This window comes from Choloepus didactylus (assembly GCF_015220235.1).
Source record: "Choloepus didactylus isolate mChoDid1 chromosome 25 unlocalized genomic scaffold, mChoDid1.pri SUPER_25_unloc1, whole genome shotgun sequence".
Classification (NCBI taxonomy): Eukaryota; Metazoa; Chordata; class Mammalia; order Pilosa; family Megalonychidae; genus Choloepus; species Choloepus didactylus.
The window spans coordinates 1,778,154-1,793,559 of record NW_023637606.1 but is presented as its reverse complement, the minus strand read 5'-3'; the positions used below and the strand labels follow the sequence as shown (position 1 = coordinate 1,793,559).

Genomic DNA, 15,406 nt, shown 5'->3' with positions numbered 1-15,406 from the left:
CCTTGATGCATTTCAGACCCCTTCACCCACACATGTCACCCACCTTCCCTGCTTTGGGTTTTATTTTTCTTTTTAGCACTTACCACCATCTAACATGGTGCTGGTTTGAAGCTGTTATGTATCCCAGAAAAGGCCATGTTCTTTTAATCCATTCCTGTGGGTATAGACCTATTGTGGGTGGGACCTTTTGGTTAGGTTATTTCAATTGAGATGTGACACACCCCATTCGGGTTGGTTCTTAATCCTCTCACTGGAGTCCTTCAGAAAGGACAAAACACAGAGAGAAGTGAAGAGATGAAATCAAGAGATGTTCATACAGAGAAGTCCTGCAGAAGCTAAGAGAGGACCCCAAGAAGCTCAGAGAGGAAGCCCCCAAAGCCAGAAGCTGGAAGCAACAAAACCCAGGAGAGGACCAGCAGACGCCGGCCATGTGCCTTCCCATGTGACAGAGGAGCCCAAGCTTGGGGTAGACCCTCTTCAGAGAAGGTATCTTCCTGTTGATGCCTTAATTGGACATTTTCATGGCCTTAGAACTGTAAATGTGTTGTAAACAACTGTTACAACTGTAAATCCCCATTGTAAAAGCCAACCCGTTTGTGGCATATTGCATTTCATCAGCTTTACCAAACCAGAACAAACATCTAATATTTTACCTGTTCATGATAATTATTATCTGTGTCTGCACGAGTTGGACCAACTGTACCATTTGAAAGGAGAGACCCTACCAGACTGCCCCCACTTCTGACACCAGCTGCAAATTCAGAGGATTCCCCAAGTCTGCCTTGGGTTTGATAACTTGCTAGGATGACTCACAGAACTCACAAAAAACTGTTATACTCGTGGTTACGGTTTATTATGGGGAGAGGATGCAAATTAATACCAGCCAAGGGAAGAACCATATCTGGGTGGAGTCTGGAAAATAGCAGAAGTGGAGCTTCCATTACCCACTACCCATGAAGTCAAAGTGCATTAATCTCTTAGCATCGATGTGTGATAATATGTATGCACTATTACCAAACAGGGACTCTCACCCAAGCTTTGGGGTTCAGGGATTTTATTGGGGTCTCATTAGGTAGGCAAGATGGATGAATGGGTGAGTGGATGGATGATGGATGGATGGATGGATAGATGGATGATGGATGGATGATAGATGGAAGGATGGATGAATGGAAGGATGGAAGGATGGATGGGTGGATGAATGGATGGATGAATGACGGATGGATTATAGGTGGAAATATATTGCTGCTGTTCAATGCAACTTTGTTTTGTTAAACTGTGGAAGATTTAGCAGCCAAATTGCAATATGCTGTGAAGTGCAAAATACACACCAGGTTTTGAATACTTAGTATTAAAAAATGACTTGTAAAATATCTCCTTGATGACTTTTACATATTGACTACAATGTTGTTTGTACCGTTTGGAAGCCCCCACTGTGTGTCCCATTCCACATGGCGCTGTTTCCCTCTCCTCCAGAGGGAATCACTGTCTCTTCTTTTTTCAGTTGCATCACATCTGTAGCACCCCTAAATAACATATCAGCTACTTTAGCTGAGTTTGCATTTTATGAAAATGAATGCATACCATATGTATTCTCCTGCAGTTTGCTTTCTTTGCACTCTGTTACGTTGTAGATGACAGTTGCTGTGGTGTGTTCCTTTTCACTGCTGTATGCTATTCCACTGTGAATAAACACCAAGGTATTGGTCTGTTATCAGTGGTTTGTTTTCAAGTTTTGTTTTCCTATTATTACAAACAGCGAGGGGTTCGAAACCCAAATCAGACTTTTTCTTTCTCTTTCTCACTGGGTGAGAAACTGAGTCAGCCCTGGACCCGAGGCCTTCAGTGCCACAGCCTGCAAGAAACGGCATCCTGCCCACAATCGCAAAAGGATCCTGCCCCAGTTGAACCCCAGGAACACCTTCGTTGTATCTTCGAGAAACCCGGAGCCTCAGTGTCCAATTAAACTGTGCCCAGAGATAAGGATTGTGAGCTCTTTTCAGCTACTATGATGGGGGGATATTTGTTACATGGCAATAGAAAACCAGCATACTCATGTTATATTACATATGTTTCCTTGTTAAATATCTGTCTCACCCACCAGACTGGGGGTCTCCTTCATTCCGTCCCCCGGGGGAAAGCTCCCCCACCCCCATGTCTATATGGCTCATCTTTTCACTCTCAGTCCTTGCTTAAATGTCACCTTCTCCGAGAGGCCCAAAATTCATCCCGAAGCCCACAGCCTGCTTTATTCTCCCAGGACACATCGCTTTGCAAGATACCATGTAATTTACTTATTTGGTGTATCGGGTTCTCATCCGTCCCCCTACTCTGTCATGCCAGCTCCCCAAGGGCAGGGATCTGTCCCTGTCACTGCTGCAGCCGGGTTTACTAGGACAGTGGGTTTGGGTTTCCTTTCTCCATCGCCCTTCCCACCCACAGCTGCAGGCTACCAACCCCGTGGATCGTCCACTGCCCCGACTGCAGATGGGATGCAGGGTTCCGGGCCCCAGATTCCCCAATTCTGAGCCTAGATCCCGGGTTGGGCCTCCGGGCTCTTGGAATCTGGGTTCCCGGCTCCGCGATCGGGGCTCCGGGAGATCCAGACTCCGGAATTCGGATCCGGCCTGGAGACTCGGGCCGGGAGCCAGCAATCATCCGTTGGGATGGGATTTGAAAATCTGGCGGGAAAATCTGGCGCGGAGCGGGGGCGGCGGCCCTGGGGCAGGGAGGGAGAGGGGGGCAGTGGGGAGGTGCTCCCCCGGCTGGACAGTCCCGGGCGCCGGGATTTGTCGCCCACGCGCCCCTCTCCCCCCAGAGCAGACCGCAAACTGGCTATCTACTTTCCCGCAGCAGAAGATACCGCGTTCGAATCCCGCCCCCACCAGAGGTCGCCGGGCGTGTCCCCATCCTGCAAATGGACCCCGAGCCCCCCGCAGCGGGGGTGGGGGGCGCCCAGGCCGCAGCTGTCATCGCCCCGCTCGCTCAGCGCCGAAATTTAAAAATTGCCCAACGCCTCCCCTCCTGCGCGCGGGGAGCGGGGAGCCCGGGCCCCACCCTCGGGCCGCGCGGGGCTTGCTGGGACTTGGAGTCCAGCACCCCACCTTCCGGAGGAGGGGGTGTCCCTCGAGACCCCGCCCAGCGCCGAGAGAGGCGGGAGGGGAGTGGTTGGAGACCCCACCCCGCATCGGAGAGACTGAGACCCAAGCCCGCGCAGACAGGACGGGAACAGCATTCTGGGCGGATGGAACCGCACGGCAAAGTGTGGGAGACTCGTGGGAACCTCGAATAGCCAAGAGGGGGCGGGAGTTGGGTGGGACCCTGCGGTGCTTGAGTGGCAGGCGAGTGGCCAGAGCGGTGGTCAGTCTAGAGTTTCGACGGGGAGGGTGTGGCAGATACGTTTTTTGGGGGGGTGAGGGTAGGAAAAAGCGACGCCAAGCTCCCCCAAAGTCCGGCTCTATTATTTATTTAAAATTTTGTTTTAAACTCCTCTCAGTTTACCAACTGTCTTTTGTATTTTATATTCCAACCATTTGGGAGAAAGAAAGCATATGGGAGCCGTATGTACAAGGTAACTTTTGAGGAGACCAGAGAGTCATATTGTAGCCAAGGACTATTGTCTGTCTGGATTCTGAGGCCCTTGACTTCTGGTGACAGCGGAAGGCTGGGGAGTGTTGTGCTTTTGTCAAGTGAGCACTCAGCGGAGACTTTCCCCTCTGTGCCCTTCTGGAAAGGAATGTGATCTGTGGGGGGCCCTGAGGAAGGCTGTTTGAGCCTGGACTAAAGGAACACCTGGCAATTTTCAAAGGGAGAAGAAGGGGTTCTCAGCCTGGGGAGAGGGGTGATTCTGCCCCTCAGAGACGTCTGGACAATGTCCAGGGACATTGTTGATTGCCACAACTGCAGGGTGGGGTGGGCTTGTCCCTGGCACCCAGTGAACTAAACGCCCCGCGGTACCCAGGACAGCCCTCACCGCCAAGAATCACCCAGCTACAGATGTCCACAGTGCAGAAATCCAGAAGCCCTGCTCGGTAGATTTTTCTGGAATCATAGAATATGAGATAATTTGAGGCTGGCTTCTTTCACTTAGCATGTGTCAATACTTTACTCCCCACTTTTACTTTTTTCTAAACTAAAAGCATGAAAAGATTTTGACTTCTATTATAGACTATAAATTCATACATGGAGAAATGGTGCTATGTAAGTGTGCAAGATATGAAGATATCACCGTATGGGTTTCTGCACCTTTAATAGTAACCCTAAGGACCACTAACACAAGGTTTCAAGTACTAATTTGAAACGCTAGGTTATACAAGTGGGGAAACTGAGGCACTAGACAGTAACTCAAGGTCTCAGAGCAACCGGGCTGGGCTTAGGAAGCCAGGGGGATTGGCTCTAGAGCACCTCGCCCTACATGAATCTTTTAACCAAAAGCTAGCGAACAGAGAAGGAAATTGGGCGGGAAGGGGCAGGGGCAGCCCCCCCCCGCCCCCCGCCACCGTACCCTAACGCGGCTGGCAGACTGGGAACTACGACTCCCGGGATGCCCCGCGCGCCCCCCCCCAGGCGGCCGGACTACGAGTCCCAGCATGCCGCGCGGCGCGGCGCAGCGCGCGGGTCGGCGGCGAGCGGCGCCATCTTGGCAGTCGGCGGCGCGGGATTGAATGAGCCCGCGGAGCCGCGGGCCGCCGTCGTGAGCCGCGCAGGCCCCGGAGCCGCCGCCATGGCCACGCCGCTGCCCGGCCGCGCGGGCGCGGGGCCCGCCACGCCGCTGTCGCCCACGCGCCTGTCGCGGCTGCAGGAGAAGGAGGAGCTGCGGGAGCTCAATGACCGCCTCGCGCACTACATCGACCGCGTCCGCGCGCTCGAGCTCGAGAACGACCGGCTCCTGCTCAAGATCTCCGAGAAGGAGGAGGTGACCACGCGCGAGGTAGCCCGGGCGCCGGGGGGTGCGGGCTGGGCGGGCCCCGCCTCCTGGGAGGTCCCTGGGGGGTCCCGGGGCGCCCCCCTCCCGAGTGAGGGGTGCAGGCTGGGCAGGCTCCGCCCACCGAGGGGTCCCTGGGAATCTGGGGTCCACCTCCAGAGTGAGGGGTGCAGACTAGGCAGGCCCCACCCACCGAGGGGTCCCTGGGAATCTGGGGGCCACCTCCAGAGTGAGGGGTGCAGACTAGGCAGGCCCCACCCACCGAGGGGTCCCTGGGAATCTGGGGGCCACCTCCGGAGTGAGGGGTACAGACTAGGCAGGCCCCACCCACCGAGGGGTCCCTGGGAATCTGGGGTCCACCTCCGGAGTGAGGGGTGCAGACTAGGCAGGCCCCACCCACCGAGGGGGTCCCTGGGAATCCCTGGGGGCCATCCCCGGAGTGAGGGGTGCAGACTAGGCAGGCCCCACCCACCGAGGGGTCCCTGGGAATCTGGGGTCCACCTCCGGAGTGAGGGGTGCAGACTAGGCAGGCCCCACCCACCGAGGGGGTCCCTGGGAATCCCTGGGGGCCACCCCCGGAGTGAGGGGTGCAGACTGGGCAGGCTCCGCCCACCGAGGGGTCCCTGGGAATCTGGGGTCCACCTCCGGAGTGAGGGGTGCAGACTAGGCAGGCCCCACCCACCGAGGGGGTCCCTGGGAATCCCTGGGGGCCATCCCCGGAGTGAGGGGTGCAGACTGGGCAGGCTCCGCCCACCGAGGGGTCCCTGGGAATCTGGGGTCCACCCCTGGAGTGAGGGGTGCAGACTGGGCAGGCTTCGCCCACCAAGGGGGGTCCCTGGGAATCCCTGGGGGCCACCCCTGGAGTGAGGGGTGCAGGCTGGGCAGGCTCCGCCCACCGAGGGGTCCCTGGGAATCTGGGGTCCACCTCCGGAGTGAGGGGTGCAGACTGGGCAGGCTCCGCCCACCAAGGGGTCCCTGGGAATCTGGGGTCCACCCCCAGAGTGAGGGGTGCAGATTGGGCAGGCCCTGCTCTCTGAGGGGCCCCTGGAGTGAAGGGTGCAGACTGGGCAGGCCCCACCCACCAGGGGATCCCTGGAAATCTCGGGGGCCACTACTGGAGTGAGGGGTGCAGACTGGACAGGCCCTGCCCACTGAGGGGTTCCTGGTGAATTTCGGGGGCCCCTAGAGTAAGGGGTGCTGACTGGAGCCGGCCCTCTACTTCGAGGAATCTCCAGGGATTTTCGGGGTCCTCTTAGTGTGAGCCAGCGTAGGCCCTGCCCCTACGCTGTTAGGTGTTCAGGGGAACATTTGGGGGGTGTATCTGGTCTTTGAGGGTATGGGGAAGCTCAGGTTCTCCAAGGGGGCCCTGAGGAGGAATGGAGGGTCTGGGGGTTCCCCACAGTGGGTCATGGGGTCTCACTTTTCTGTGGAACTTCTGAGGGGTCCCGTGCTGAATCCTGGGGAGTGCCATGACTGGGATGGGGGTTGGTGTGACTAGGGCCTGGGGTGAGGGGTGCATCAGGGAGGGGGACTCATGCCTCTGGGGACCCAGGGGAAGTTTGGGAGGCCCTTAGTTGGGCCTCAGGGGACACTGGTGACTCAGGGTTGGGAGCCAGCTTGGCCCCACCCCAAGGGGGAGTTATGAGGTCTCGGGGTCAGTGGGCAAAAGTTTTGGGGTTCCAGGCGGACCCCGGGACTTCACTGCTGATACGGAGAAAGGGCTAAATACCCCCTGAGAGGGATATGAAGGGGGGATATTGAGAATCCCCTGCAGTGGTCTTGGGGGCCCCTTGTGGATCTGCCTGACCCAGGGGCAGGTCTTCGGAATAAAGTGGTCTGCCAGGTGGGGGTCACGAGGCTCCGGCCCATGCTGGGGGTCCGAGGTCCCATTCCCACAGCCAAAGCCAGGGCTCAGCACCTTAGAGCCTTGCTTCCCGAGCCCCAGAACTGGCCAAGTGATGGAGTGGCAAGGGGGGGCACGGGATCACCCCTGTGTGATCTTGGACAAGGCACCAGGGCTCTGCACGTCCCCACGGCCCCGTCTGCGACCTAAGAGCAGCACACCCACCTTTTCAGGGGTGTTTGTGGGGCTAGAGTGAGTTAGCGCCTGTGTAGAGTGAAACAAGCCACCTGTCTGGGTGGTGGGATTGTTTATTTCCCAGCTCCCTGGCACGTTTCAGCGTCTAAGACTTGTTGGAGTGGGAGACTAGCACAGGTGTGAAGGGGGTGCTGGTGGGGGCCCCACACCTGCCCCACCGTGCGCCCCCAGGGCCGATATGCTGCGATTCCCACGGGACAGCTGGGAAGTGGGGACCGCCAGTGAGCTGTAGAGACGGGGTGTCCCGGGGTGGCCTTGATCTTCAGAGCGGGGAGCGGCCTGGCAGGAAGTGGGCAGTGGGGGGGCAGGGTGCACCCAGGAGGATGCTGGGAAGGGGGTGCCCACTGCGAGGGATGTGGGCGTGTCACGCAGAGTTTGCACTTTACCCATAGACCAGAGGTTTCCACGTGGGGCGGTCCTGCCCCTGCCAGGGACATCGGGCGATGTCTGGAGACATTTTGGTTGTCACATTTGGGGAGGGGGTGCTCCTGGCCTTGATGACGGGGGACAGGGACAGGGACGTGGCTGTAGAGGGTGAGGGGACACTCAAGGAATATTCTGAAAATTTGTCATTGGAAATCTCACATGCAAAACACCAACTTGTAATAAAAATTAAAGCTCTGCCCCCGATACCCACAGGCCGGAGCACGTCTCGGCCCCCTTTTTTCCTTCCGTAAATGTTCTCTTGCACACGCACGTGCACAAACCCAGAACTGCGTGTTGATCCCGCAGCTTCTCCTTTTGACACTTGTCAGTGTCCTCCTTGCTGTCATGGGTGCCTCTCCCTGAAGGGTCTCCTGGGAGACGGGGGTGGGGTGGGGAGCTGGCCAGCTCCAAGGGTGAGAGGTCACAGGGTCTGGGGTGGGGTGGAGCAGGGCAGCCTGGTCCAGGGGCGAGTTTCTGAGGGGACGGAGAGTGGGATGTCACCCCAAGGTGCCTTCCTCACCTGGTTTTGAGTTCCTCAAGGGGAGGAATCTTGGCCACTGTTGCTCTCCCACCCCCAGCCCTGGGGCTCTTCGCAGCCTGGGGACTCTGACCCTCTGGGGGCCAGGCTGGGGGGCCTCGTGGGAGGAAGTGGTCCCCGAAGTGGTTTCCTGTGAAGGTGCTCGGGAGCTGGCATCTGGATTTCACTCGTAGAGTGTAGTTTGCCCCCAGGGGACATCATCCCATGGCTGTGTGGCCAGTCCCCACACTGGGCGTCTGTGGGACCCCCAAAAAGGGCATCTCGGGTGATTGGAGGCCGCTTCTTCCTGCCCCCAGGCCAACACATGCTGGCACACTGTTGGGATCCCACACACTTGGCACTGTAGGAAAAGAGTAAACAAAAGGCCCAAACTCAGGGCCAGGTGCCCCGCTGTGCAGCACAAGCGTGCGGGGACAGCCGACACGTGTGCGGGGACAGCTGGCTGCTCCTGGCCCGTGGCCCGAAGGAGCCCGGCCTTCACCCACTGCTCAGTGAGAATTTTCTGGATTAGGACGGTGCTGCAGACTGGGGGTTCCACAAACTTTTATTGTAAAGGGCCGGGTAGTCATTGTTTTTCATGATGCGTGAACGCAGCTGCCCCAGTGATACACGAGCAAAGGGACGTGGCTGTGTGCCGATAAAACTTTATACACAGACACAAACTTGAATTGACTGTGATTCGCCTGAGTCACGAAATTTTTCCTCCCACCTCCCCCAACCATTTAAAAATGTAAAAACCATCCTGGGCTGACAGGCTGGACAAGGACAGGTGGAGGGCTGGAGTCGGCTGCCCCTGGCTGCAGAGAACTGCCTTGTTAAGACTCAACAGATAAAAGCACACACACAGGAACCCGGCACACTGCAGGCGAACTTCAGTGCTTGAAGCACGACACCCCAAGATTGCAGAGAGAGTGTACCCCCGGAGCCTGGAGCAAATCCTGGGCCGGGATGAGGGGAGCGAGGTCCTAGCCTGGAACACAAACGCCAAAAAAGTTGGTCTTTGAGATGACTCCTATATGTGTCTATGTTTAATTAATAAACTTATTTTTTTAATGTAGTTTTATGGAGATACATTCATACACTGTAGAAACCATCCGAAGTCTACAATCACTGGCTCGTGGTATCATCACATGGTTGTGCATACAACCTCATGATCAATTTTAGAATATTTTCATTACTCCAAAAAAGAAATTAAAAAGAAAGAAAACCCACATCCTCCCATACCCTTTATCCCCCCCAGTATTGACCCTTAATATTGGAGTGCATTTGTTACTGTGATGAAAGAGTATTAAAATATTACTGCCAACTATAGTCCATAGTTTCAACAGGTACATTTTTTCCCCATAAACCCCTCTGATATTAACTCCTAATGGAGTCATATGTTTGCTCTAGTTCATGGAAGAACTTTTTTATATTTGTGCAGTAAATCACGGACATCGTCCACCATGAGATTCACTGTGTTGTACATTCCTATCTTTTAACCTCCAGCTTTCCTCCTGGTGAGGTACGTGACTCTAAACTTCCCCTTCCTCCCACACTCACCATTCAGTGCTGTTGATTATTCCCACAGTGACGTGCCACCGTCACCTCTGACCGTTTCCAAACGTTTTAAGCTTTATGTTTTTAGAACAGTTTTTGATGTACAGAAAATTGAGAACGTATTAGAGAGTTGCCATACAGCCCACACCCTGTTGTCTTTGATGTGAACCATCTTACAACGGCACAGGAACATCTCTCACAATTAACGGACCCGCATCGAAACACCATCGTTACCTGAATCCACGCTGGATTCGGCCAGCCTCAGTTTCTCCCTCATGCCCGGGATGCTGTCTGTGGCGTTGGGTTGTGTCGCCTTGTGGTGGCCGCGCTCAGACTTCTGGGCTGACCTTGGTGTGTTGTCCAAGGAGGACACACGGGGGCTGGCCTGACGTTTCTCTTGTGCGGAGACTCGGGCGTTACAGGGTGAACGAGATTTAGTGGAATATTTTAAAAATCAAAACCAATGGTCGTTAATGGTACAGAGTTTCTTTACAGGGATAACAAAGAATGTCAGAAATAAGTAGCGGTGATGGCTGCGCAACACCAAATATAATTAATGCCTCTGAACTGTAGACTTAAAAGTGTGGGAAATTTTGTGTTGTATATGTAAATATGTCACTGATTTTTTTAAACAGATTTAAATTGAAGTCTTAATTTAAGATGTAAATTAAAAAGACTAAGGATTTTTTAAAATGGCAAAGTTTGTTATATATTTTACCATTTTAAAAATTGGAAAAAAGGATGAAAAAAATGAATGCAAAAAAATCGTGCTGAAGCAAAGTATCAGAAACTTAAATGTAGCATCCGTTGCATCGTGGAGTTAAAAACTCTTGATACTTTATTCACGGTGAGGGAAGGTGCAGGGGCCAGATCCCCTGAGCCCGCACTTTATGGGGGGCGGGAGGCATGGACCCCCTGCCGCAGGGTACAGGACCCCGCCTTGGGTTTGGGGAAACTGAGAAGCAGGTCGTCCCCGTCCCCTGAGAGGTGAGACAGCAGAGATGCTGAGAGGACGCGGGGTCCCTGGCTGTCCTGGGCCGCTCATTGTGAACGGGGGAGAGGAGCCCAGGGGGTGGCCAACCTCAGCAGGCTGGCCTCGGCCCCTTTGCCAGCTGTTCTGGGCCTCAGTTTTTCTGTCTGTAAAATGGGGCTAGGCATGTCTGTACACTGCCAGCATTCAGGACGAAGTGACGGGAGCTGCTGGATGGAGGCGGGTGGGAAGTTGGAGGCGCAGACTGAGTTTCGGGTTCCCCCTTGTTCCCGTGTGCCCGGGACCCTCCCCATGTGCCCATTGAATGTCTGTGTCCAGGAAACCCCCTTTCTGGGGGCAGAGAGATCAATGCTGGGCGCCATGGAGGGCCATGTAGCTCGAGTGAGGGGAGCTCTCAGGAAGGGGGACCCTAGGCTGGGTTTTGCAGGCAGCATAGGAGTGTGCTGTGGGCAGGGGCCCCAGTGAGAGCACCAGGAGCATGGGGGCAGGCAGAGCACCCGGAGGTGGGCTGTCCCCTAAAGTCAGGGTGACACCAGTGTCCTCCGTCACAGGACACACCGGCAACATGGAGGCAGTGCTTTTTGCAGGGAAAAAAGCACATTTTTTTTTCCCCTGGAAAATTCATTCATTTCTTTGGAGAAGAAGAAAACATTAGATTAGTGGTTTGTAACCAGGGCTGTTTCTGGCCCTCCCCCAGGGACCCTTGGTGACATCTAGGGACTTTTGTGGTTGACATGACTGAGGGGCAGGGGTGCTCCTGGCCTCAAAAGTGGGGGGAGCCCCAGGATGCTGCTCATCCCCCTCCAGTGCCCACGGTGGCCCCACCCCAGAGAACCATCTGGCCCCGCTGTCAGCTGTGCCAAAGGGGAGCCCACTGTTAACCTTTTGTAATAAGCTGAGTTTGTGCTCACTCACGGTGCACCAGGATGAATGCCCAATGGGTGAGACGGCGTAAACCAGGGTGGCCCCCAGCTTCTGGGGTTCACCTCCCCTCCCCCCACTCAGTTTGTGTATTTAAGTGTGTGCAGCCTCCAGGGACTGGGGCAATGTCTGAGGACATTTGTGGGTGTCATGACTGGGGAGGGGGTGCCCCTGGCATCGAGTGGGAGGAGCCCAGGGAGGCTGCTCAGCATCCGTCAGTGCCCAGGATGCCCCCACCCCAGAGAAGGATCCAGCCCCGACGTCAGCCGCACTGAGGGGAGGGACCGTCAATTAGTTCCAACTTTCTGATTTCAGAAAGTGGGAACAGGGATGTATGTGTGGCAGCCACACTTTGTGTAGCCACGGCAGCATCCCTGGTCTGTGGCCGTGCCTCCCCCACCCTCGCTGCCCTGGAAGGGGTGGCTGAGGAAACTGAGGCCAGGCAGGGGCGATGAGTGGCTTTGGCCCCCTTGTACCCGGTCACTGCCCGTCCTGCCTCCCCGCGGGGGCTCCCTCTCCCGCCAGGGCCGTGAGTCAGCAGACGTGTGTCCAGCCCTAACCTGCATGCTTGCACAGCTCCCAGCTGTGTGAGGAGCCCATCCTGGGGGTTCTGTAGGTCTGAAAGGTAAAGTGCCCTGGCCCGGACCCTCACCCCTGCTGCACTCTCCCCCCAGGTAAGCGGGATCAAGGCTCTGTATGAGTCAGAGCTGGCGGATGCCCGCCGCGTCCTGGATGAGACGGCCCGAGAGCGCGCCAGGCTGCAGATCGAGATGGGCAAGCTGAGGGCCGAGCTGGAGGAGAGCAACAAGAGGTGAGGGGCGGTGGCCGGGCACCTGGGAGCCCTGGTCCCAGGGCGGGCAGCGACGGGGCAGGGTGGCTCTCCTGCCAGGGATCCAGTTTGGGGATCCAAGCTCTGGCTTTGCAGTGGGTTCCCAGAAACACACAAGCCGGGCCGAGGGTACTCCCTGATGCTGGGAGTGGGCCGTGTTCCGGGCTGCTTCTGCTCCCCTCTGGTGGCTGTGTCTGGGCTGGCGAGGGGGTGCCCCAGATGTCTGGGGTGGGGGCAGCTCCTGCCTTGCCTGGCCATCCAGCCCACCATCCCCACTCCATCCACCACCTTCATTTGCTCCAAATGGGGATTTGAAGCCTGAGCTGCTCTTGGGGGTTGCTCGGCACCCCCGGGAAACTTTGGGGCCCCGGGCTGTGAGCTCACTACAGGGGTTCGGAGCCAGGAGGGGAAGGAGACACAGCTGGGCTGTGGCTGGGGGTTGCTACAGGCTTGAGTGTTTCCTGTTTTCTTCTGAGCACATTCGTTTCTATTTTCTTCTGTGTGAGTGAAACGCACCCGTGGAAAATACGGAGAGCATTCTTTCTTAAGAAGCACAAATTACTTCTTAATTCAGAAACATAGTGAATTAATATTGTTGGATATACCGTCTGAGGAGTGGCAGGGTATGCTCAGGCTGGCGCCAGCCTTTCAAGACGGCCACTTTGGGCGATGGCTTTGTCCATCGTCAGTCGCAGTCATTTCCGTCAGCAGAACTCACTGGATTCTGAGCCTGGCGTTGTTGGCGCTTAGAAGAACCAAAAGAGCGAGGCCTCGCCCTGTATGGGACGAGTGTCCGCAAACACCTGGGCTTGCGGCCTTTGGGCACCTTTTGTTTCTCCACATCTCTTGCCTTCAGTTTTTACGAATCATTTGGTGCCGTATTTGATTTCATATTCTTTGTCTACGGGCCTTTCAGAGCAGGGAAATTGGCGGAACGTTCCAGACGCTCTTTCCCTCTCTTTTTCCCGGAATCCTCACACCTGGACCTTGGGGGCGGTTCCGTGGGTGCCCACTGCCCCCTGCTGGTGGGAGCAGCCAGAGGCCCTTCGGAGGGAAGGGGCCGGGGCCAGCTGCCGCCCACCCGCCCGCCTCTGGGGTCCTGCTGGCTGGGGGGTCCCAGGCCACGTGCCGGGATGCGAGGAGCAGGTCTGGGGGTTACGAAGTGCAGCCAAGGACACCCCGGTGGCTTGGAAACCTGTGTTGTCCCCGTGTCGGAATGTGTCCAGAGTTGTAGCCAAGGTCCCCGTTTCCAGTGCTGTGGTGCCTGAGAAGGGCCCCTGTGATTGGTGGGTGGGGTGGGGGGTCCGGCCTTCTGTGCCTCCTTCGTGCCCCCCAGGCCCCGCCGAGGCCGGAGCTGCGTCTGTCGGCAGAGCCAGTTCCCTCTACCAGGGAAGAGGGTTGGCCCAGCGCCACCGGCCTGAGTCCAGCCTCCAGTGAGGGACCCTGGGCCCTGGTGGGGCTGTGGGTGGGGGGCTGGGGGGAGCAGGGCCAGCCATCCGGGGTCAGTGCGTTGGCACCCAGCCCTCGCCCAGCCCTGGGCTAATTGGTCCATTTGTGGAGAAACAATGCACGACTCTTCGTGACAGAATGATAGAGAATCAGCGGGGGAGGCTTTTCCTGCTTACTGTATTTTAAAATACAATTTTATTGTGATATATTCACACACCATACAATCGATCCAAAGTGTACAGTCAGTGGCTCACGGTATCAACCCAGTGTGCATTCATCACCACAATTTTAGAACATTTTCATCACTCCACAAAATAAAAGTAAAAAATATATATAAAAGAAAAACTCAGACATCCCCCTACCCTTTGTCTCCCCCCCACGTTACTGACCCTTAGTGCTGGTACCTTTCTTACTGTTGATAAAAGAGTATGGAGACCCTGCTGTTAAGTATAGTCCATAGTTTGCAACTGTTGCATTTTTCCCCATATGCCCCTCTATTACTCATTCCTGCCAATAGTGCCATGCATTTTTTCTTGTTCATGGAAGAACTTTTTTATATTTGTACAGTTAATCACAGTCAACATCCACCACAAGATTCACTGTGTTAGCCGTTCTCATTTTACTTTTATCTGTGCGATCTATCAGTTTTTGAAAGTAGTGTACTAAAACTCCCACCACGAGGATGGATTTGTTGGTTCTTCTTGTAAACCTACTCATTTTACCTTTTAAACTGTAGGCTCAATTGTCAGGTGCCTACAAGCTCAGGTCGTTTTTAGGAGGAAATATCATCTTTATCATTTTCAGTGATTCTTCAGTAAATTCTGTTTCTTAAATGTTATCGCTGTAACTATGTCAACTGTATTTTGGCTAGCATTTGCTAGTACATCCTTCTCAATATTTTATTTTGAAATATGTGCCTTGTAAAGTCAAGTAATTGGATTGTTTGAAATTCCATCCTGAAAATCTCTGCGATACAATGTGAGTTTAAGGGTTTTGCATTTATTGTGACGGCTGATACATTTGGACCTATTCATACTGTCATATTTTGTGTTTGCTTTTTTTCATGCAAATTTTATTGAGATATTCATACACCATGCAGTCCATCCAAAGTACACAATCAGCGGCTCACAGTATCATCATCTGGTTGTGTAATTATCACCACAATCGATTTTAGAATGTTTTCATTACTCCAAAAAGAAAAAGAACAAAAAGACAAAAAAGTAAACCTGAAACACCCCATACCCCTTATTCCCCCCTATTGTTGACCCCTATAGCATTGGTGTGGCACATTTGTTACTGCTGATGAAAGAATATTCAGATATTAGCATTAACTGTGGTCCATAGTTTGTGATAGGTACGTTTTACCCATATACCCCTCTATTATTAGCTCTTTGAACAAGTGTACATTTGCTGTGGTTCATAAAAGAACTTATTTATATTTGTAGTGTTAATCACAGAGATTGTCCTTCACAAGGTTCACTGTGGTATGCATTCCCATATTTTAACCTCTCGCTTTCCTTCTGGTGACAGACATGACTCTAAACTATCTCTTTCAACCCCATTCACAAACCCTTTAGCACTGTTATTTATAATCCCAATAACATGGTACCTTCAACTCTATCCATTTGTAAATGTTCAAGTTCAACCTAGTTAAAAATTCTTCACTTATTAGACAACCACTCCCTGTTATCTAG

General features: G+C 54.4%; 1 protein-coding gene across 4 annotated transcripts in view; it reads left to right on the top strand.

The window, feature by feature from the left end:
- Positions 1-4,651: 4,651 nt before the first annotated feature.
- The window catches only part of LMNB2 (lamin B2), a 35,516-nt gene continuing 24,761 nt past the window's right edge, over positions 4,652-15,406 (top strand). For all 4 annotated transcript variants that reach the window (XR_005214942.1, XR_005214941.1, XM_037823855.1 and 1 more), the window contains exons 1-2: positions 4,652-4,927; positions 12,109-12,245. Coding sequence is in view for 2 of the 4 variants with exons in the window: in XM_037823855.1 (XP_037679783.1) it covers positions 4,721-4,927; positions 12,109-12,245 (344 nt within the window). In the remaining 2 variants the exon portion in view is untranslated. The remainder of the gene's footprint in view (positions 4,928-12,108; positions 12,246-15,406) is intronic.